This window comes from Bos mutus, chromosome 14 (assembly GCF_027580195.1).
Source record: "Bos mutus isolate GX-2022 chromosome 14, NWIPB_WYAK_1.1, whole genome shotgun sequence".
Taxonomy (NCBI): domain Eukaryota; kingdom Metazoa; phylum Chordata; class Mammalia; order Artiodactyla; family Bovidae; genus Bos; species Bos mutus.
In genome coordinates, this window is record NC_091630.1 from 63,942,549 (window position 1) to 63,965,390 (window position 22,842).

Here is a 22,842-nt window from a genome sequence, read left to right on the forward strand (position 1 = left end):
GTGCATCTATTTTTATGTGCTAATTCTTGACATTAAACCTTGATGGAGGGCTTCCCTGATGGTCCAGTGGTTAAGGATCTCCCTGCAAATACAGGGGACACAGGTTCAATACTTGGTCCAGGAAGACTCCACAATCCAAGGAGCAACTAAGCCCATGCACCACACTCCTGAGCCCACCATCTAGAGTCCATGCTATGCAACCAGAGGAGCTACTGCTACCACAGTGAGAACCCCACACACCGCAACGAAGAGTCACCCCTGCTTGCTGCAACTAAAGAAAGCCAGTGCACATCAGTGAAGACCCAGTGCAGCCAAAAATAGATAAATAAATAATTTTTAAACATTGGGCAGAAGATCTGAATGTACATTTTTTAAAAAAAGAAAACCTTAATATAAATGTAAGTGTGTAAGCATATTTGTGCAGGCCAAGAACAGGAGAAATGAAAAAATTATCTGTGTAATTCAGAAAAAAATCCTCCCTAGAATGTAAAAGAGGACAGAGCTGGATCTGCCAATCTTTAATCTACATGATTTATGTTTATTATAGTTTATCCAACTCAACCGTATAAACCTCATACAAACATGTAAAGTAAACTAGAAAGCCGAAAAAAAGAAAGTCAGGTTAAATAAGTTTAGTGCATAAATAAGATTAGGTATACTGAGGCTACAAAACAAAATGATGTATTGAATTGCATTTATCCAAACTGTACTCTTGCCTGGAAAATCCCATGGACGGAGGAGCCTGGTAGGCTGCAGTCCATGGGGTCACGAAGAGTCGGATGCGACTGAGCGACTTCCCTTTCACTTTTCCCTTTCATGCATTGGAGAAGGAAACGGCAACCCACTCCAGTGTTCTTGCCTGGAGAATCCCAGGGACAGGGGAGACTAGTGGGCTGCTGTCTCTGGGGTCGCACAGAGTCGGGCATGACTAAAGTGACTCAGCAGCAGCAGCAGCAGCAGATTAACAATGTTGTGTCAGTTTCTGGTGTACAGCAAAATGGTTGTTATATATATGTCTGTATCTGTTCTTTTTCAAATTCTTTTCCCATTGAGTTTTTTACAGAACATTGAGCAGCATTCCCTGTGCTATACACTAGGTCCTTATTGGTTATCTGTTTTAAACACAGAGGTTGTATTTGTTGAAAGAACTTTTCCTTGCGTTTCCAAAATCCTTTTCTTCCACGATAACCCACATAAAGCGTGGCTAGCGAGGTACACCGGAGAAGGCAGTGGTACCCCACTCCAGTACTCTTGCCTGGAAAATCCCATGGATGGAGGAGCCTCATAGGCTGCAGTCCATGAGGCCACTAAGAGTCGGACATGACTGAGGGACTTCACTTTCACTTTTCACTTTCCTGCATTGGAGAAGGAAATGGCAACCCACTCCAGTGTTCTTGCCTGGAGAATCCCAGGGATGGGGGAGCCCGGTGGGCTGCCGTTTATGGGGTCGCACAGAGTCGGACATGACTGAAGCAACGCAGCAGCAGCAGCAGCAGGCCAAAACACTGTTTGGTGGATGTACTGTAGGGGAAATTGCATACACAAAAATTCTTCTCATTTTTATAGAAATAACAGCTTAAATCTGAGCTGCTTCTTATTGATGAGGTATAAAAATTTGGTCGAATCAAAATAAAACCAATTTTTAAAAATTTATTTTCAAATTTATTTGTAAATGGAGTTTACAATGTTGTGTTAGTCTCTGCTGTACAACATAAGTCAACCATAAATACATTAATACATATATCCCCTCCCTCTTGAGACTTCCTCCCACCACAACCCCCTACTGTACCCCTTTAAGTCATTATAGAGCAAGCTGAGCTCCCTGTGTAAAACAACAGGTTCACACTGGCTATCTTTTTTACACATGGCTGTGTATATCTGCCAATGCTACTCTCAGTTGTCCCAGAAACAGTGATATGTTTCCTTTGTTGCCATCATCTGATTCCACAATTCTGTACAATCAGTATAGTTCCTAGAGGAAGAAGGTTTTGTGAACGTCTGCAGACTTCAGTGTAAGATTATACATCAAGCATCATGTCGTACTGCTCTTTCTTCTTCCACCTGCCGCATCTCTTGACAAAAACCGCATAGAGCATCAAAAACACAACCCAATAGCATGCATAGATGGATAAAGCAATAACTAGAGCTTTCTTTTTGGATTCTGGGAATGGCTTTCTAACTTCCTCATAAATGGTGAAAATCAAACCACCCAGGAGGATTATAGACCAGACCGATACTGGAATGAGTCCCACAAAATTAGCAACAATTTTTTTCCTTCCAGATGTGCCCCACCCAGCTTTGTTTATTGTCACAATTGCAAATATCTTAGCAGGAAGTAAACTTGACATGTATAACACTGAGTAGAAGGACATGAAGACCATAACAATGTTTCCTCTAAGGCAGATAGCAAAGGATGACTTTATAAGAGCCACTAACTTGATGGTTAACAATAAGAGGAGGATGTTCCAAACATTACCCCTGTAGAAGAACCGGATTACCGTGGCAATGAGAAAGAAAGGGAAGAACCCAGTGATGACGGCTTCATAGGTCATCCACAAGTGATGTTTATGAAACCACAACGCATTGTACAGCCACTCTCGGAAGTACGACTTGCTCCAGCGGGTCTGCTGGTTTAACCATCTGAGATATTCCTTAGGTGTTTCAGTAAGGCACTTGGATCGAACTGTGTATTTCGTTGCATAGCCCAGACTCAGCACCCGGTTCGTTAGATGCCTGTCATCTCCAAAACTACATTGGCTGCCCATAAATTCTTGATTGTACCAGTCTTCCACAAATTCATGCAGTAAGGAGTTTCTGTACATTCCCAGAGGTCCGCTAATGCACTGGACACATCCGAAATAAGACTGACAGGCCCGTTCTATGTTAAAAGCCATCCAGTATCTCACACTGCTGAGGAAGGAGACCCAGGAATCATACTTGTTTAAAATCTGCAAGGAAAATAAAAGGAAGTAAAAATAATTACATAAAGGTAAATCTGCTGAAAATGCCAGTAAAAGCTGCACCATCCTGAGGTTACCACCTAGTGTGTTTTGTTATTTTGTTTGCCTATTTTGGCTTTCTCCCTATTTTTGACACAGTTATATTTTATTTTCTTTGATTCTTTATTACTGGATTAATTTTATAAGTGGATTGCATGTATTGGGACTAGATAATAAAATTTTTTTTCTATTCTATCACTCTCTGTACTCTTTTCACTATGATTTTTCTTCCTGTTCTTTTTATAATATTGTCGGGTTTCTTTAGCCTTAATTCTCAGTTCCTAAATTCTCTCCCCCTCTTCCTTACCATTCAATATTTGAAAATTGGTAAGTCCTGTTTTCTTCTGCTCTGGTTAATCTCCAGTATGTAATTCTGCTGCTTTTCCTTCTCCTTCTTCCCTAGTTTTTTGCAATGCCAGTGATAAAACGGTTTCCTGTGTTCTCTACCCAAAACTTGAATCCTGTAATAAGGCTCTGTATACAGTTTGTTGAACATTGTTTTTCTGGCAATATTTCATAATTATCTCCTCTATCTCAACTTTGTTCAGTTTCAGTGGAATTTTGCTTGCTTCTCTTCTATCATCAGGCTATTTCTTAGTCCACCTGGTGCATCTTCTTTGCCTTCACTATCACTATGCATATAAATATGGATTGTACAGTAATGCGATACCTAAATTTAAATCAAACTTCCATATGCTTCTTGTCTTTTGCTAAAAACTAATTGCACTTTCACAAAGAACTCATTTAAACCTCACATACTTTCACATATATATTTCACTATCCCACACATTTCAAATCACCTTCGTTAATATTGGTTTCACTCTTTCCCCATTGATAGCAAATAATGTGAAATAAATAATTGGAAAACCACAAGTTTTAAAGACATAGGTATACAATATAAAATCCATTCCTGCCATACTTCCATTTTGTTTAATCCTTGTATTAAGTGAGTTCCAATATCATCTTATCAGAACATTAAGTTATGGCTCAAGAAGATATGGTGGAAACAGTACACACACATTATATTTTTGGGCTTCCCTGGTGGCTCAGACAGTAAAGAGACTTCCTGCAATGCGGGAGACCCGGGTTCAGTCCCTGGGTCAGGAAGATCCCCTGGAGAAGGAAATGGCAACCAACCCAGTCTACTCCAGTACTCTTGCCTGGAAAATCCCATGGATGGAGGACCCTGGTAGGCTACAGTCCATGGGGTCGCAAAGAGTTGGACATGACTGAGTGACTAATACACACATTATGTTTTATATAACTTATCAGCCACTAAATACATGGGTTATAACCCAGGATTAAGCAAAGAAATCATAAATTATTTCAATTTAGACAAAAGAAGACACAGTAAAGTATGTCCGAAGCACATTCTAATGTGTCTCCAGCCCCAGAACCAATACCTGGCACAGAGTTTGGTGTGGAGTAAATGTATGTTCAAGGGGTCATTTTTGCTTCTAAAAGTGACCCATGCAAAAAGTGAAGCCATACGCACCTTGACATCTCCCCCAACACCTCCAACCTTGTGGTCTACTTCTAAAACTTTTACCATCTCCACAGTTGCGGCAGGGTCAAGCATGGTGTCTGAATCACAGACCTACATAGAAAAATTAAAAAGTGAATGAAACATTAAAGACAATTGATTATACTCCCTATAGTCTAAGTTCAGTCCAGTTCAGTTCAGTCGCTCAGTCATGTCTGACTCTGGACCCCATGGGCTGCAGCACAAAAGGCTTCCCTGTCCATCACCAACTTCCAGAGCTTACTCAAATTCATGTCCATTGAGTCAGTGATGCCATCCAACCATCTCATCCTCTGTCGTCCCCTTCTCCTCCCACCTTCAATCTTTCCTACTATCAGTTCAGTACAGTTCAGTCGCTCAGTCATGTCCGACTCTTTGCTACCCCATGAATCGCAGCACACCAGGCCTCCCTGTCCATCATCATCTCCCGGAGTTCACTCAAACTCACGTCCATCGAGTCGGTGATGCCATCCAGCCATCTCATCCTCTGTTGTCCCCTTCTCCTCCTGCCCCCAAGCCCTCCCAGCAGCAGAGTCTTTTCCAATGAGTCAACTCTTTGCATGAGGTGGCCAAAGTACTGGAGTTTCAGCTTTAGCATCATTCCTTCCAAAGAACACCCAGGGCTGATCTCCTTTAAAATGGACTGGTTGGATCTCCTTGCAGTCCATGGGACTCTCAAGAGTCTTCTCCAACACCACAGTTCAAAAGCATCAATTCTTCAGCGCTCAGCTTTCTTCACAGTCCAACTCTCGCATCCATACATGACCACTGGAAAAACCATAGCCTTGACTAGGTGGACCTTTGTTGGCAAAGTAATGTCTCTGGCTTTTCAATATGCTATCTAGGTTGGTCATAACTTTTCTTCCAAGGAGTAAGTGTCTTTTAATTTCATGGCTGCAATCACCATCTGCAGTGATTTTGGAGCCCAAAAAAAGAAAGTCTGACACTGTTTCCACTGTTTCTTCATCTATTTCCCCTGAAGTGATGGGACCAGATGCCATGATCTTCGTTTTCTGAATATTGGGCTTTAAGCCAACTTTTTCACTCTCCTCTTTCACTTTCATCAAGAGGCTTTTTAGTTCTTCTTCACTTTCTGCCATAAAGGTGGTGTCATCTGCATATCTGAGGTTATTGATATTTCTCCCAGCAATCTTGATTTCAGCTTGTGTTTCTTCCAGTCCAGCGTTTCTCATGATGTACTTTGCATATAAGTTAAATAAGCAGGGTGACAATATATAGCCTTGACGTACTCCATTTCCTATTTGGAACCAGTCTGTTGTTCCATGTCCAGTTAATTGGGCATATATATTATATTTTCAGTATTACTGTCACTAAGTCTTAATAAGTAAGTATCAGAGGGCTGACAGAATTTGTTATATCATGGCCCCAATACAAAAAAAAAAAAGCTTGCTTTTCAGCAAGCTCAGTATTTAAGTTAATGACATTGTTGGCTAGAACAGCTGAAATGATGGACCAGGAATATCTTGCGAAGTGACCTGCTTTTCCTAGTTTGCTATGGTTGCTCCCAATTTTAGCAATGAAAGTCTCATGTCTTAGGCAACATCCTAGGTTTCCAGGACTCGGAAAATACCATGTCACTCAAGATGTCTTTTTTTTTTTTTATAATTGCTTTAACTAAGGATTTTAGAGCTTCCCTGGTGGCTCAGACAGTAAGGAATCCACCCCCAGTGCGGGAGGCCTGGGTTCAATCCCTGGGTTGGCAAGATCTTCTGGAGGAGGGAATGGCTACCCACTCCAGTATTCTTGCCTGGAAAATTCCATGGACAGAGGAGCCTGGCAGGCTACAGTCCATGGGGCCACAAAGAGTCAGGCACAATGGAGCAACTTTTACTTTTAGGCAACTTGTCCCACAATCTAAAAGATATCAAAATTTTCTGAGATAGTATTGAAAGGGAGGCATGTTTAACCGTGATTTCCCCTCCATTTTAATATAGTGAATAAAATACAGGAAAGTAATTCTCTTGAAATTAGTTGTATAATTCTGAAGCAAGATGTCCATATGATCTTAACTTGGCAAATGGCACTCAGACAGGGAACCTGCATAGCCTTCATTCTTTATTCTAGAGTCTTAAGTATTCTTCGAGGCCTTTGTACATAAAAGCAGATGTAAATTAACTGAAGCAGTTGTAGTAATTCTAATTGTTGTTCTTAAAAAAATCTTTATATGAGTCAAAAACTGCAATTTTGAAACCAAGAAAATTGTTGGGATTTTTCTATATCATGAACCCCTAACAGACATATCTGTTTGTACCTTTGTAGACCCATGGACTATACAGTCCATTGAATTCTCTAGGCTAGAATAGTGGAATGGGTAGCCTTTCCCTTCTCCAGCAGATCTTCCCAACCCAGGGATTGAACCCAGGTCTCCTGCATTGCAGGCAGATTCTTTACCACCTGAGCTATCAGGAAAGCCCAGACATTAGATTCTAGTCCTGTTAATTGCATCAGAGGCTTTGTTACATACCTATAAACTGGATTAAATCCAGAATTCTTCTAGTTTCCTCAAATATATGGCTAAGACTCTCCAAATGAACGTTGCCAATTTTCTCCCACTCATTTTCTTTGCAGTCACTAAGAACAAAGACTGCCCTTAAATCTCCTAGAAGGGACTGTACCAGGTTTTCCCCACTATACATACAGATGGCAGCCAAACTTCAAGAACTAGAACCTTAGGTCCACATCTCTACATTAAGAAGGTCTCCTTCAGACTCTAGAAACTTCACACTAGCTAGAAACCTCAAAATCAAGTTGATGAGAAAGAGAAGTAGCTGACATCAACATAATTTTCTTCCACCCAAGATACCAGATCAAAACCTTTATAGCTTAACTAAAAGTGAAACACTTTATTTTTCTTTTTCTTTCCTTTCAGTACTCTGGTATTGGCTTGAGTCTGTTCATCATGCTGTAATTCATTAACAGTGCCAGCTTAGTGGAAGTGATATGTGACCAGATAGTATTTACCTTAATTGTGGTCATCATTTTCCTTGGGTTTATGATTGCCTACACGGAAGGCACATGGCAGTGTTGTGGTCAAAACTACCTGCATTAACACTTCTGGGGAAATGGAAACTCAGTTACATAAGATCACTGAGCAAAACACTTGGCTTAAAAAGATTCTTTCAATGGGGTCTTTTCTTGGACTTACTTGATTTTTTTAATTCATTCTCTTTTTTTCACTTCTTTTTTTTAAATGCATATAGTTGCTATAGAGTGTTGTGTATGTTTCTGCTGTACAATGAAGTGAATCAGCTATATGGATACATATATCCCTCCCTGGACCTCTCTCCCACCCCATGCCCCCATTGCACCCCTCTAGGTCATCAGAGAGCACCAAGCTGAGCTCTGTATACTATACTGCAGGTTCCCACTAGCTATTTATTTTATACATGGCAGTGTATTGATGTCAAACCTAAGCTCCCAATTCATCCTACCCTCTCCTTACTCCTTGTGTCCACATGCCCATTCTCTATGTCTGTGTCTCTATTCCTGCCCTGGAACTAAGTTCATTTGTACTAATTTTCTAGATTTCATGTACATCCTTTAATATATGATATTAGCTTTTCTCTTTCTGACTTACTTCACTTCATAAGATCCAGCCACTATGGAAAACAGTATGGAGGTTCTTGAAAAAATTAAAAATAGAATTATCATGTGACCCAGAAATCCCACTCCTGGGCATATACCCTGAGAAAATCACAATTCAAAAAACACATGTACCCTAAAGTTCACTGCAGCACTATTTAAAATGAACTTATTTGATTTTGATTGGCTTGGGTCTTGGGGATCCTGGTCCTAAAATCCACATTGGGAATTATCCTTTTTATAATAGTCATCATACTCTCCCTGGTACGTTGTATTCTTTCAAAACTTTAAATGCCATGTTCACAGTCACTTACTGCCAAGCAAATGTTCCTAAAGAGCACTTCCTAGGTTTTTTAAAGAACAATTCCTTAAAATTTGATCATGTCTCTGTTAAGCTGAGTGCTGCTGCACTGTACTCAGGCATGCAGTCATGTTCAACTCTTTGTGACCCCATGGACTGTAGCCCATCAGGCTCCTCTGTCCATGGGATTCTCCAGGCAAGAATACTGGAATGGGTTGTCATTTCCTCCTCCAGGGGAGCTTCCCGATCCAGAGTTGAACCCACACCTGTTATATCTCTTGCACTGGGAGGCAGATTCTCCTGCTTTGGAAAGCCCTGTTAAGCTGAGCTGCTGTGCTGCTGCTAAGTCGCTTCAGTCATGTCCGACTCTGTGCGACCCCATAGACGGCAGCCCACCAGGCTCCCCCGTCCCTGGGATTCTCCAGGCAAGAACACTGGAGTGGGTTGCCATTTCCTTCTCCAATGCAGGAAAGTGAAAAGGGAAAGTGAAGTCGCTCAGTCATGTCCAACTCTTAGCGACCCCATGGACTGCAGCCTACCAGGCTCCTCTGTCCATGGGATTTTCCAGGCAAGAGTACTGGAGTGGGTTGCCACTGCCTTCTCCAGTTAAGCTGAGAGTCTGATCTAAATATGGGAATTGTTAAAAAGAAGCAATAGGCCCAAAATGGATTCAGTTGTGCTTAGCCCATGTCAGCAAATCAAGACTTAATATTGAACCTAATTGTAATTTAAGCCTCTCCAAAGAATGTGATGTTTAAGCCGTCAAACTGGAATTACCTGGTCAGCACCAGTGAAGAAATCTGCCTGACTGACCCCCTAGCTTCTCCCAAAAGAAGATGACTTTGCCTGAAACAATCTACTTTTTGGTAGAAACTTCCCCATCCAAACAATAAATATCATGGTTGGCAGATGGAGGTGTTATCTGTAATTCCCAAGTATGGCAGTCCTGGATGGAATTTAATCAAGATTTAGCCTAACTGTTTATACCAAATGTAATTATTTTTATAGTTCTCTCACTACTTCATAAAAATAGTAGGGATTTGATATGCCAGTTTTGAAAAAAAACTAAGAAAACAATCTGTAGAAGCATAAAGCCTCACAGGTGAAGTGGAGTTTACACATATTTGGCATGACACCCTCACATAACTAACTAAGGAATCCCAACATTTTAAAAATGCATGTGTTTCAATTTTACTAATTATAGTTTTTTTCTGAAGAGATTATTTACAAATAAAAAAAATACTTGGTGAAAACAGCAAATTAAATGCATTATTAGAATAATTTAAATGCATTATATGACTTAAGGCAGGGGTCCCCAAACTCTGGGATCTAATGCCTGAGGATCTAAGGTAGAACAGATGTAATAATAACAGAATTAAAGTGCACAATAAATGTTGAATGCTTGAATCATGCCCAAACCATCCCCCCCGCCGTCCAGTCTGTGGAAAAATTTTCTTCAGCAAAACTGGTCCCTGGTGCCAAAAAGGTTGAGGACCACTGACTTAAGGAGTAGATAGGGTATCCAGTTATAAAAAGTAAACATCACCTCTCTAGATTGACCTAAATTATATCAATTTCAGGGTTAACTTCTAATTTTTACTTTTATATTGCTTATTTAGAAGCATGATAAATATATTTTCTAAATAAAACCCAGTTTTTATTTTCTTATCTTTCTATATTGGTCCAGTATGTTCTCACTTTTCTAGGGGAAAAAAAAAAAAAATAGACAACACGTAGGCATAAATTTGCCTTGGAAACGAACAGAGATCATTCTGTCCTTTTTGAGATTGCATCCAAGTACTGCATTTCAGACTCTTCTGTTGACTATGATGGCTACTCCATTTCTTCTAAGGGATTCCTGCTCACAGTAGTAGATATAATGGTCATCTGAGTTAAATTCACCCATTCCAGTCCATTTGAGTTTGCTGATTCCTAGAATGTCGACATTCACTCTTGCCATCTCTTGTTTGACCACTTCCAATTTGCCTTGATTCATGGACCTAACATTCCAAGTTCCTTTGCAATATTGCTGTTTACAACATTGGACCTTGCTTCTATCACCAGTCACATCCACAACCGGCTGTTGTTTTTGCTTTGGCTCCATCCCTTCATTCTTTCTGGAGTTATATCTCCACTGATCTCCAGTAACATATTGGGCACCTACCCACCTGGGGAGTTCATCTTTCAGTGTCCTATCTTTTTGCCTTTTCACACTGTTCATGGGGTTCTCAAGGCAAGAATACTGAAGTGGTTTGCCATTCCCTTCTCCAGTGGCCCACATTTTGATAGTAAAGTAATGCACAAAATTCTCCAAGCCAGGCTTCAGCAATACATGAACTGTGAACTTCCAGATGTTCAAGCTGGTTTTAGAAAAGGCAGAGGAACCAGAGATCAAATTGCCAACATCCACTGGATCATTGAAAGAGCAAGAGAATTCCAGAAAAACATCTATTTCTGCTTTATTGACTATGCCAAAGCCTTTGACTGTGTGGATCATGATAAAGTGTGGAAAATTCTGAAAGAAATGGGAATACCAGACCACCTGACCTGCTTTTTGAGAAATCCATATGCAGGTCAGGAAGCAACAGTTAGAACTGGACATGGAACAACAGGCTGGTTCCAAATAGGAAAAGGAGTACGTCAAGGCTGTATATTGTCACCCTGCTTATTTAACTTCTATGCAGAGTACATCATGAGAAACGCTGGGCTGGAAGAAGCACGAGCTGGAATCAAGATTGCCAGGAGAAATATCAATAACCTCAGATATGCAGATGACACCACCCTTATGGCAGAAAGTGCAGAAGAACTAAAGAGCCTCTTGATAAAAGTGAAAGTTGATAAAAGTAAAAAGTTCAGAAAACTAAGATCATGGCATCCAGTCCCATCACTTCATGGCAAATAAATGGGGAAACAGTAGAAACAGTGGCTGACTTTGTTTTTTGGGGCTCTAAAATCCCTGTAGATGGTGACTGCAGCCATGAAATTAAAAGATGCTTACTCCTTGGAGGGAAAGTTATGACCAACCTAGACAGCATATTCAAAAGCGGAGACATTACTTTGCCAACAAAAGTCCATCTAGTCAAGGCTATGGTTTTTCCAGTAGTCATGTATGGATGTGAGAGTTGGAGTATAAAGAAAGCTGAGCACCGAAGAATTGATGCTTTTGAACTATGGTGTTGGAGAAGACTCTTGAGAGCCTCTTGGACTGCAAGGAGATCCAACCAGTCCATCCTAAAGGAGATCAGTCCTAAGCATTCATTGGAAGGACTGATGTTGAAGCTGAAACTCCAATATTTTGGCCACCTGATGCGAAGAGCTGACTCATTTGAAAAGACCTGATGCTGGGAGAGATTGAGGGCAGGAGGAGAAGGGGATAACAGAGGATGAGATGGTTGGATTGCATCACCGACTCAATGGACATGAGTTCGGGTAAACTCTGGGAGTTTGTGATGGACAGGGAGGCTTGGCATGCTGGAGCCCATGGGGTCGCAAAGAGTCTGACACGACTGAGCAACTGAACTGAACTGAGGCGTAAGTTTTCCACTGTAGAAAATATCAATAGTATTTCTCTAACACAAGTCTCGGAAGAAACCTAGACAGATTCCTCCAATAGCAAAGTTTTTCTGATCTTGCCTTATCTATCACTGTTTTGTAAATATACAGTTATAAGCCTGGAAGATCAGTCACTAAGGTAGTAAAAAGTGAAGGCAGAAGTTCAACCCACCTTTCAACCTCTCAGCATCAAGAGTTTATGGCCACACCCACCTCTATTGACTCAAGCCAGGAAAGGTAAAACCAGAAAGCTAAAATAAGACTAAAAACAACAGGAAGGTGGCAATCTAGAACTAATGTTCAAGTAACTCCACCTGCTTGTGAGCAGAAGCAAACCAAGGGAACTGTCTCTCTGAAAAGACTAAACTTAACCAAACTTCTGAGGTTCTATTTATTTAAATTGGTCCCCCCCCCTCCCAGTTTCCAACAGCAAAGTGCCAGAAGTTCTCTGAGAGAGATTGTTCACATGGTGAATTTAACTGTCAGAAGCGAAAGCTCTCAGAAATCCCTTGGGAGGGGTTTGTTATAGCAGGATTAAAGAGTTCTTTATAGAAGTTCAGTTTCTGGATGTATTTGGTGATAGAGTGCCAACTAGAAAACCATCATCTACCGTAGTCTGTGAAAAGAAATAAATTCACGGACATATAGTATCTATTTGTTTGTGTGTGAAGGGTAGAACTCTAGCCCTTCTTAAAACCAGTCTAGTAGAAGCAGAATTTCTACCTGTCTCTTCACCAATTAATAAAAGTGTATAACTTCACAAAGGTTGGCTGTTCAGCTCTGGGCTAGAAGCTGTGGGGGAAAATACCCCAGTTCATGAAGAGCTTAACTTGACACTGGGGAAAACCACAGGACATGGTCTGCACGCAGGAAACTGAGAACAAACCAAAACTTCTTTCTGTCCATCTTGTCATATAAAATGAAGACTACAAAGCAACATAAATTCTCAACATGTGCCCTCAGAATATTTCACTTAGATTTCCTATATAAAACAAGAATCAACCAAATGTTATATACAATCAGTTCTTGTTATTCACAGTAGGTATGTTCCTACCAAGGTCCATGAACAATGAATTAGTAGATGTCAAAAATTTCTTTCAGCTGAAATACAGGGTTTGACTCCTCCAAGTCTCTGATCACATCTTTGTCTAGTGATCATTGGCTAAATTTTTTAAATTTGTGTTTCTGTTTTAAAACACACACAAAGACACACACATACATATGATTCATTAACAGTGAACTTACATCCAACAGTACTAGAATTCATGCCTGAAGGAAGCTTATCTAACAGACCTATTTTCTCCACAAGGCATTTATAACTTTCTTGCATTATGAACACTAGATAGCACTTTGACATTATACTTGGGGACCATTTTAAACAAAAACATGATAATAGACTAAACAAGTTACTTGTTTACTGTGCAAAAGCTGAGACAAGAAGGCATGCATGATCTTGTTTGACTTCAGCAGAGAACATGAATATTGGCTGACAAATCTTTTGCCACTCCACACATGAAAATGATTAAAAAGCACTGCAACTATTGATTTTGGGGTAGTATACAAATTAGATAGTAGGTTAATTTACAATAATGAAATTCATAAATAATATTGGTCAACTCTACTATTATGAATGATTCAGTCTTATTTTTCTCCTGCTCAATGAATCTTGGGTAGCTAGAATGCTATCAGATTAAATTCATAATAAAGTTGTCTCCTATATGAAAAGTGAAATGATGCTGTCAAAATGTTGCACTCAATATGTCAGCAAATTTTGAAAACTCAACAGTGGCCACAGGACTGGAAAAGGTCAGTTTTCATTCCAACTCCAAAGAAGGGCAATGCCAAAGAATGTTCAAACTATCATAAATTTGCATTCATTTCACATGCTAACAAAGTGAAAGTGAAAGTTGCTCAGTCATGTCCCACTCTTTGCGACCCCATGGACTATACAGTCCATGGAATTTTCCAGACCAGAATACTGGAGTTGGTAGCCTTTCCCTTCTCCAGGGCATCTTCCCAATATGCTATCAAGGTTATGCTCAAAATCCTTCAAGCTAGGCTTCAGCAGTACATGAACTGAGAATTTCCAGATAGATGTTCAAGCTGGATTTAAAAAAGACATAGGAATTAAAGATCAAATTGTCAACATCTGTTGGATCATAGACAAAGCAAGGGAATTTCAGAAAGAAACATCTATTTTGCTTCGTTGACTATGCTAAAACTTTTGACCTTGTGGATCACAACAAACTGTGGAAAATTCTGAAAGAGATGGGAATACCAGACCATCTTACCTGTCTCCTGAAAAACCTGTATGCAGATCAAGAAGCAACAGTTAGAACCAGACATGGAACAATAGGCTGGTTCCAAATTGGGAAAGGAGCACATCAAGGCTGTATATTGTCTTCCTGCTTATTTAACTTCTCTGCAGAGTACATCATGGGAAATGCCACCTGGATGACTCATAAGCTGGAACCAAGATTACTGGGAAAAATATCAACAGCTTCAGATATGCAGATGATACCACTCTAACGGCAGAAAGTCAAGAGGAACTAAAGAGTCTCTTGAGGAGGGTGAAAGAGGAGAGTGAAAAAGCAGGCTTAAAACCAAACATTCAAAAAACTAAGATCATGGCATCAGGTCCCATCAATTCATACAAATAGGTGGGGAAAAAGTGAAAACAGTAACAGATTTTATTTTCTTGAGCTTCAAAATCACTGCGGACAGTAACTGCAGCCATGAAATTAAAAGACGCTTGCTCCTTGGAAGGAAAGCTAAGATAAACCTAGAGAGCATATTAAGAAGTAGAGACATCACTTTGCTGATAATGGTCTGTATAATCAAAGCTACAGTTTTAGAGTAGTCATGATTGGATATGAGAGTTGGACCATAAAGCAGGCTGAGCACAAAAGAATTGATGCTTTCAGTTTGTGGTGCTGGAGAAGACTCTTGAGAGTCCCTTGGAGAGCAAGGAGATCAAACCAGTCAAACCTAAAGGAAATCACCCTTAATATTCATTGGAAGGATTGATGCTGAAGCTCCAATACTTTGGTCACTTGATGTGAAGAGCTTATTCATTGGAAAAGACCCTGATGCTGGGAAAGACTGAGGGCAGGAGGAGAAGGAGGCAACAGAGGAGAGATGATTGGATGGTATCATCAACACAATGGACATGAGTTTGAGCGAACTCCAGGAGATAGTGAAGGACAGGAAAGCATGTCGTTCTGTAGTCCATGGGGTTGCAAGAGTTGGACATGACTTAGCAACTGAAAAATGAACAATGTCTCCTACATACTTCCCTTTTAGAAAATGTTCATCAGTTCAGTTCACTCACTCATATTGGATTCTTTGCAACCCCATGGACTGCAGCACAGCAGGCCTCCCTGTCCATCCCCAACTCCCAGACCTTGCTCAAACTCATGCCCTTCAAGTCGGTGATGCCATCCAACCATCTCATCCTCTGTTATCCCTTTCTCCTCCTGCCTTCAACCTTTTCCAGCATCAGGGTCTTTTCCAATGAGTCAGTCTTCACATCAGGGGGCCAAAGTATTCGAGCTTCAGCTTCAGCAGCAGTCCCTCCAATGAATGTTCAGGACTGATTTCCTTTAGGATTGACTGGTTGGCTCTCCTGACAGTCCAAGCGACTCTCAAGAGTCTTCTCCAACACCACAGTTCAAAAGCATCAATTCTTCAGTGCTCAGCTTTCTTTATAGTTCAACTGTCACATCCATACATGACTACTAGAAAAACCATAGCTTTGACTGGACAGACCAGATATTGACTAGACTAGACATAACTCTGTGGGCAAAGTAATGTCTCTTCTTTTTAATATGCTGTCTAGGTTGGTCATAGCTTTTCTTCCAAAAAGCAAGCATCTTTTAATTTCATGGCTGCAGTTACCATCTGCAGTGATTTTGGAGCCCAAGAAAATAAGTCTCTCACTGTTTCCCTTGTTCCCCCATCTATTTGCCATGAAGTGATGGGCCTGGATGTCATGCCAGGATCTTAGTTTTTGAATGTTGAGTTTTAAGCCAGATTTTTCAGTCTCCTCTTTCATCAAGAGGCTCTTCAGTTCCTCTTTGCTTTCGGCCATAAGAGTGGCCGAAAAAAATATGAAAAAAATGTTCAAATTTATTGTATATTTTATACCTGGGAAATCCCTATTGCACACATCATAAGACAATTTTTATCCTTCATCACACAGACTGGTGGCCACTTACCTTATTAAATCCATGTTCAGTGATAGGAGATATGTTAAAGAAATTAAATAATCTAGGTGTCACAAGATACTTAAAGTTTTCTGATATTGTAGAATAAAGTATGATTCAAAATGGCAAATATAACATAATTTCAAATTTAAAAAAGGATAGAAGACATATATACCAGGAAGTATTTATTTGAAAAATCTGTTTGGGTCAAGTTTTTGTGGCAGATGATTTAAATTTTGCTTATTGTGGTTTTCTACATTTTTTAAAACACTGCCATAATCTTGTGCTATTTAGACAAATGAAAAAACTAACATAAGTAATATTTTGAAAAGATAAGACTTTTGCCCTACCTTAAACTGTATCTAGGCAGATCAGAGAAAAGAAAAAGTTTCCTCATTATTCAAGATTAAGAAAATCTTCCTCATTCTCCTCTTTATTTCTCATTCTGTATATCTTTGTTTTCTCATTTTGTTATTTTTCTTCTTCTGTTTTTATATCTTCTCTGTCTCCAAAAGGAGCCACTAGCATCACTTTTGAATTTGCTACTATGTTGGATTTATCCTAAACTAAATCTTCCTTCCATATTCCACGTCAATATTAACTGTTTGAGGGACTGTAAAACTGAGACAGTTATCAGTAGAGAAGACTAGAAATGATAGTGGAGAGAGCTAGACAAAGAGGTGATAATTGATAAAAATTGGTCTGGAATATACCAGAGGATGCCAACTGAGAGCGCTTCGGAGGTAGATGGAAGGTTGCCTTGAGATAAGAAATAAGGTCAGTACCTTTGGAACTGTAAGCAGGAAAGAGTAAAGAAGGCCTTGATAGCCTTCAGAGTAAGTACTTTTGCTGTTCTCTTTCATAGGAGGCAAGATCACAGGTAGTCAAACAGGGAGGAGTTTGGGTAAGGCCCTAGGAGAGTGACGAAGACATGAAATAACAGACACGAGAGGAATAAACAAGACATCTATTCAAGATCAAGTGCAAAGAGTGCTGATAAGTGCCAAGGATCCAGCTGCAACTGGAAGCCAATCATTTTGGCCATCTCTCCGAACACTTAAGCAGTGTTCTTCAGCCAGGTTAGCAAGTATAAGCAGATGGGCAATTTCTTCCCCTAGTCTCAATTCTCTCTTGTGTATTAGGAAGAACGTTGCTTCCTTCTGCCCCTAAACAACTTGAACTCCACATCCAAGCACTTGCAATGCTCAGGAGCTGATAACCTCGACCCCCTCCCTCCTTGGTCTTCTTGGGGCTTCTGCTCTACAACTCTTGGACCCTGGAACAGTGTTTTTGTTTTCTTTTCAATTTTTATTGATGTATAGTTGGCTTACAATGTTGTATTCATTTCAGGTGTACAGCAAACTGAATCAGTTATATTGATACATATGTTTGAATTTTGGGCTTCCCTAGTGGCTCAGCAGTAAAGAATCTGCCTTCCAATGCAGGAGATACAAGTTTAATCCCTGGGTCAGGAAGATCCCCTGGAGGAGGTAATGGCAACCCACTCCAGTATTCTTGCCTGGGAAATCCCATGGACAGAGGAGCCTGGTGGGCTACTGTCCATGGAATCACAAAGGATTCAGACACAACTTAATGACTGAAAAACAACAACATTGGCATTTTAGTAATTTCCACTGCTGTAGGCCAGAGTGGTTAAATATTTGGGGATATGATGAAGGATGAATGGAATTTACTGGTCGCAGAATACCAAAAGATTTTTTTACCCTTACTTGAATGGTTGGAATGGGCTCAGAGTCCAAAAAGGATTCAGGGCCCAGTTACCAGTTGCTGCTGAGGTCAATAGATCTGGAGGCTTCATCCTGAAGGAAGAGAAGTTCTCAAGCCTGATTACATCTGTAGCAGGAAGCCTATTCTAACATTTTATATTTTATTTTTTCTTGGACAGGTACAATGTCAAATTATCAAGAATACAAACAAAATTCAAAACAAAAATGATGGGAGAAGGCAGTTTGGGTGGAGCAGGTTGAAAAACAAAAGGAACCCCACACAATAACTTCTTGATTAGAAAGGACAAATGTAACAATTGTTTTAACTAGAATTAAAGGTAAAGTATCAAAATAGATGTTCTCTTCTTTTAGACTTCATTCTTCAAATCCTCTGCAAGTTTACAAGTTACTCTTTCCTTTAAGTGTTTTATTCTCTCATCTGAGCCTGAAGTTGCACTAGGTAAATATGTGAAGATGTCCTGTGTTAATTAAAACTACTTAAATTGTGATAGCTCTAGAAATTAGAAGAACTTAGGAGTGAAATTCTATCAATTCCATAGAAGAGATTAATATACAGATGGTATCAACTTATGAAACCCCTCAGGACTTCCCTGGTGGTCCAGTGGTTGGCAGGAAGACTCCCAGTGCAGAGGACATGGGTTCAATCCCCAGTCCGGTAAGATCCCATATGCAGGAACAACTAAGCCCATTTACCACAACTACTGAAATCTGCATGCCTTAAAGCTCGTGCTTTGCAACGAGAGAAGCCACGGCAATGAGAAATCCCTGCAACCACGACAAAGCGTGGCAGCACCACCTCACTGCTCAGTGTGTGCCTCAGTAAGGACACAGTGCAGCCAAAAATTAATTAATTTTTAAAAAGAAATACTTCAAAACTCTTTAAAGATTAAAGAAATTCACTCTGTGGTGGGAATTGACATGGACCATAATTTTCAAGTAAGTACTAGATGATCCAGAGAAGGCAATGGCACCCCACTCCAGTACTCTTGCCTGGAAAATCCCATGGATGGAGGAGCCTGGTGGGCCATAGTCCATGGGGTCGCAAAGAGTCGGACATGACTGAGCGACTTGATTTTCACTTTTCACTTTCATACATTGGAGAAGGAAATGGCAATCCACTCCAGTGTTCTTGCCTGGAGAATCCCAGGGATGGGGGAGCCTGGTGGGCTGCCGTCTATGGGGTCGCACAGAGTCGGACACGACTGAAGCGACTTAGCAGCAGCAGCACTAGATGATCATATAAAAAATAGTATTAATATTACCAGCAAGCTTTTTCATAAAGTTAACGATACCATCATTAGCAACTTTTGTAAAACCCACTTGGATACATGATTTGTAATAATGATCTCAAACCCCTTGTGAAATTAGTTTCTTGTATCCAGGTAACCAAGGTTTGGGAGGTGGTCTTCCTCAAGATCAGCAGCTATTACTATGACTAGAACTTCAGTCAGTTGACACTGAAGCCCAGTGCCCATTCTTTTCCCATTACACACAGAGAGACCCACTGGGCATCATAAAGGCCCCTAACGAACACAATGGGTCCTCTGAATACTAGAATTTTGCTTTCAACAGAAGGGGAATGTGTCCATCAGATTTTGTAAGCCAGAAATATCTCTCCTTTCTTGATACAATTATGGCCAAAATCTACTTAAAAGTTTCTGTAAAAAATTATAACTAGAAAACTCCCAGGAGCAGGAAAATCCCTACACCTATTTTTTTATGAATGTATAGTTGATTTATAATGTTGTAATAATTCCTGTGTTAACCTATTCTTAAATGAGATTTGTTTATATATTTTTTGTAAAAACACTCTATTGCTAGCTACCTCAATAAAACCAAGGGAAAAAAAGAAACACTTCCATAACCCACCCCCCATTAAAAAAAAAAAATCTCACAGGAACCCTACTAACACTCTAAAAAAGAAAGCCTCAATGATAACTAGGAGTGGAGAAACCCAAGAGTGTGCAGGCAGGGAATTAATGAGAGACACAGCCTGTCTAATTTTCATACAAGCAAACACCATCACAAATGTTTTCAAAGGTCAAGTTGCAGTGAATGAGGTAATGCTATTTGGGGAGTGAAATAAACATGACTTAGGTTTTGCTCTGAAAACTTGTTTTTTCCTCCCCCCTTTCCCTTTTTCAATTTTCTGTTCTTTTTCTCTGTGTCTAAATTTTGAATTCCTTTTCCTTTTAAATCAAAGTTGTGTTCTCCATTCTTTTTTTGCCTAGACTCCATGAAAAACTTCTTAGGGCCTGTAGATTTTCTCAAGACCTTTCTGCTGGAACAGACTCTATTTTTTTTACAAGGCTGATTTTAAGATTGTGGAAAATAATGTTGGATTTGACTTAACAGGCCCAAGGTGGGAGAAAAGGGAAGAAAGGGAAAGAGACAGATCTACTGATCAAAAGAATCTTGATTTCTAACCTATAACATTGCACAAGTGAAGTGTTTTCATTGTCTTAACCATTTTATATGATTTGTATCTCTTTCTCTCTTGAAATGTGCTTTCAACAGTCATGGGGCTTCCCCAGTAATCTGCCTACAATGCAGGAGACCCCAGTTCAATTCCTGGGTTGGGAAGATCCCCTGGAAAAGGGACAGGCTACCCACTCCAGTATGCTTGGGCTTCCTTGGTGGCTGTTTTGAGATGAACTGAAAGGAGTACTGTGTCCAGAGGAGACAAAGATGGGCTATAGCATATGACTGAAGAGATACAAAAGATGCTTTATTTAAATATACATTTGTCCTGGCAGATGTGGAGACCTACCTGTACATAATCCACACTTCGCCCCAGTGCTCTGAAGGCTGTGTACATGACTTCTCTTTTTCCACCCCATTTTTGCATGATGCAAATACTCTTGTTGGACAAGACCAACTGGGTGACATGCTGTGAGCTTTCTCTGTGTGACTCATCTGTCTCTCCAGGACCCTTCACATGGTAGTTGTTCTTCCAGATATAAGTGGCTGACTGGTCCCTGCCCATGACTTCACTGAAGATGTCCATCATGTAAAGGTCATCTTCCGAGTTTCCATCTATGACCATGACAACTTTAATTCCGGGGTAGGTTAGCCTTTTCACAGATTGCAAACATTTCCGCAAATAGTCTGGATCTTCTTGATATGCAGCAATGCAAAGAGCAACAGTTCTGTTCAAGTTAACGGGGATAGTTACATACTTTTTCATTTTCCGGTGCTCCAAAAAGGCAAACAGGTTTTGAATAAGAACATGTAAAGCTAAAAAGGCACCATATGGTCCAAAAGATAAATAGTAATCATCTGTGTGGATAAACTGGTAGCCAATAACATAAGAAAGGATCATTCCAGTGAGGAGAGAGACTCCAAAAAGTGTGGTTCCAAATATTCTCAGGATAGATAGAAACCCCTCACAAGGCATCTGTGAAGCAATCACATGATACACTTGGTTAGCCACTCTTGTCCCACACTTGTTACATACAGGGTACCATAGGGAGCACATTGGACTAGAAGCATTCCTGGTATTCTAACCCTGAGTTTGTCACTTAACTAGCTCTGTTGACTTTCTGCATCTCAGTTTGCCCATCTGCCAAAAAAGGATAAGGATGCCCTTTCGACATACCTGAGAGGACTCTTTTAAACATTAAATGAGATGAGGGTGTGACGTACCATTGAAAATCATAATGTGTAAGCAAATATTACTAGATTATTTGTCTAAAAGATGCACTTTATATTCCGGGTCATAGCCAAGTGTATAATCAAAACTTCTTGGCAAGCAAAGCACTTTTGTCCTGCTCCATGATGTTCTGTCTCCCCCAATCCTGCCCAGTGAAAACTCCACAGGTTTTGCTGAATTTCCCATGTGTAATTCCATCTCATCTCTGATTCAAATCCCTCAGCTCACTTTTTTCATGCAGTCAGCTGAGATCAAAGGCCAGTGTAACTAGATTCTAGGACTAGCTCTTCCATCAACTAGCTATAGGATTTCCCTGCTGGCTCAGCAGTCAAGCATCCACCTTCCAATGCAGAAAACTTGGGTTTGATCCCTGGGTCAGGAAGATCCAATGGAGAAGGAAGTGACAATCCTTTCTAGTATTCTTGTCTGGAGAATTCCATGGAAGAAGAGCATGGTGGGCTACAGTCCATGGGGTAGCAAAGAGTCAGACACGACTAAGGGATTAACACTCTCACTTTCACACTTTCTTTCTATGGAGAACAATATAGTGGTTTCTTAAAAAAAAACTAAAAATAGAGCTAAAATAGTTTAAAAAATAGAACTAAAATACTAAAAATAGTTTCTTAAAAAACTATCCATATGAACCAGCTCTCCCACTACTGGAATAGACCCTGAGACAACCATAATGCAAAAGGACATAAGTATCTCAATGTTCATTGTGGCACTATTTATGATAGCCAGAACATAGGAGCAACCTAGATGTCCACTGACAGATGACCAGATAGAGAGGATATGTTACATATATACAATGGAATATTACCCAGCAATAAGAAAGGAATGACACTGGGTCATTTGTAGTGATGTGGATGGATGTAGAATCTGTTGTATAGGATGAAGTAAGTCAGAAAGATAAAAACAAATATCATATATTAACACATATATAGAGAATCTAGAAAACAAATGGTATAGATGAACCTATTTGCTGGGCAGGAATAGAGACACAGGCACAAAGAATGGACATGTAGGCACAGGGGTGGAAATGGAGGGTGAGACGAATTGGGAGAATAGGACTCACACACACACACACACACACACACATATACACACACACTGCTGCTGCTGCTAAGTCGCTTCAGTCGTGTCTGACTCTGTGTGACCCCATAGATGGCAGCCCATCAGGCTCCCCCCATCCCTGTGATTCTCCAGGCAAGAACACTGGAGTGGGTTGCCATTTCCTTCTCCAATGCATGAAAGTGAAAA

General features: G+C 40.2%; 1 protein-coding gene across 1 annotated transcript; it reads right to left on the reverse strand.

Annotated features, from left to right (window-relative positions):
• Window positions 1–2,018: 2,018 nt before the first annotated feature.
• LOC102278597 (hyaluronan synthase 2-like) lies at window positions 2,019–21,327 on the reverse strand. Its single transcript, XM_014477064.2, has 3 exons — window positions 20,701–21,327; window positions 4,495–4,596; window positions 2,019–2,948 (listed from the first exon to the last, which is right to left on the reverse strand). The coding sequence occupies exons 1-3, from the start codon at window positions 21,325–21,327 to the stop codon at window positions 2,019–2,021; spliced, it is 1,659 nt and encodes a 552-aa protein (XP_014332550.2).
• Between the last annotated feature and the right edge of the window lie 1,515 nt (window positions 21,328–22,842).

Excerpts from the sequence above, each read along its gene's own strand:
- LOC102278597 (XM_014477064.2), bottom strand. The coding sequence starts at position 21,327 with ATGCCTTGTGAGGGGTTTCTATCTATCCTGAGAATATTTGGAACCACA. Across the intron at positions 4,597-20,700 it reads GAAGTGTGGATTATGTACAG|GTCTGTGATTCAGACACCAT; the intron begins GTAGGTCTCCAC and ends TTTTCTATGTAG. Across the intron at positions 2,949-4,494 it reads GTGTTGGGGGAGATGTCAAG|ATTTTAAACAAGTATGATTC; the intron begins GTGCGTATGGCT and ends TTTTCCTTGCAG.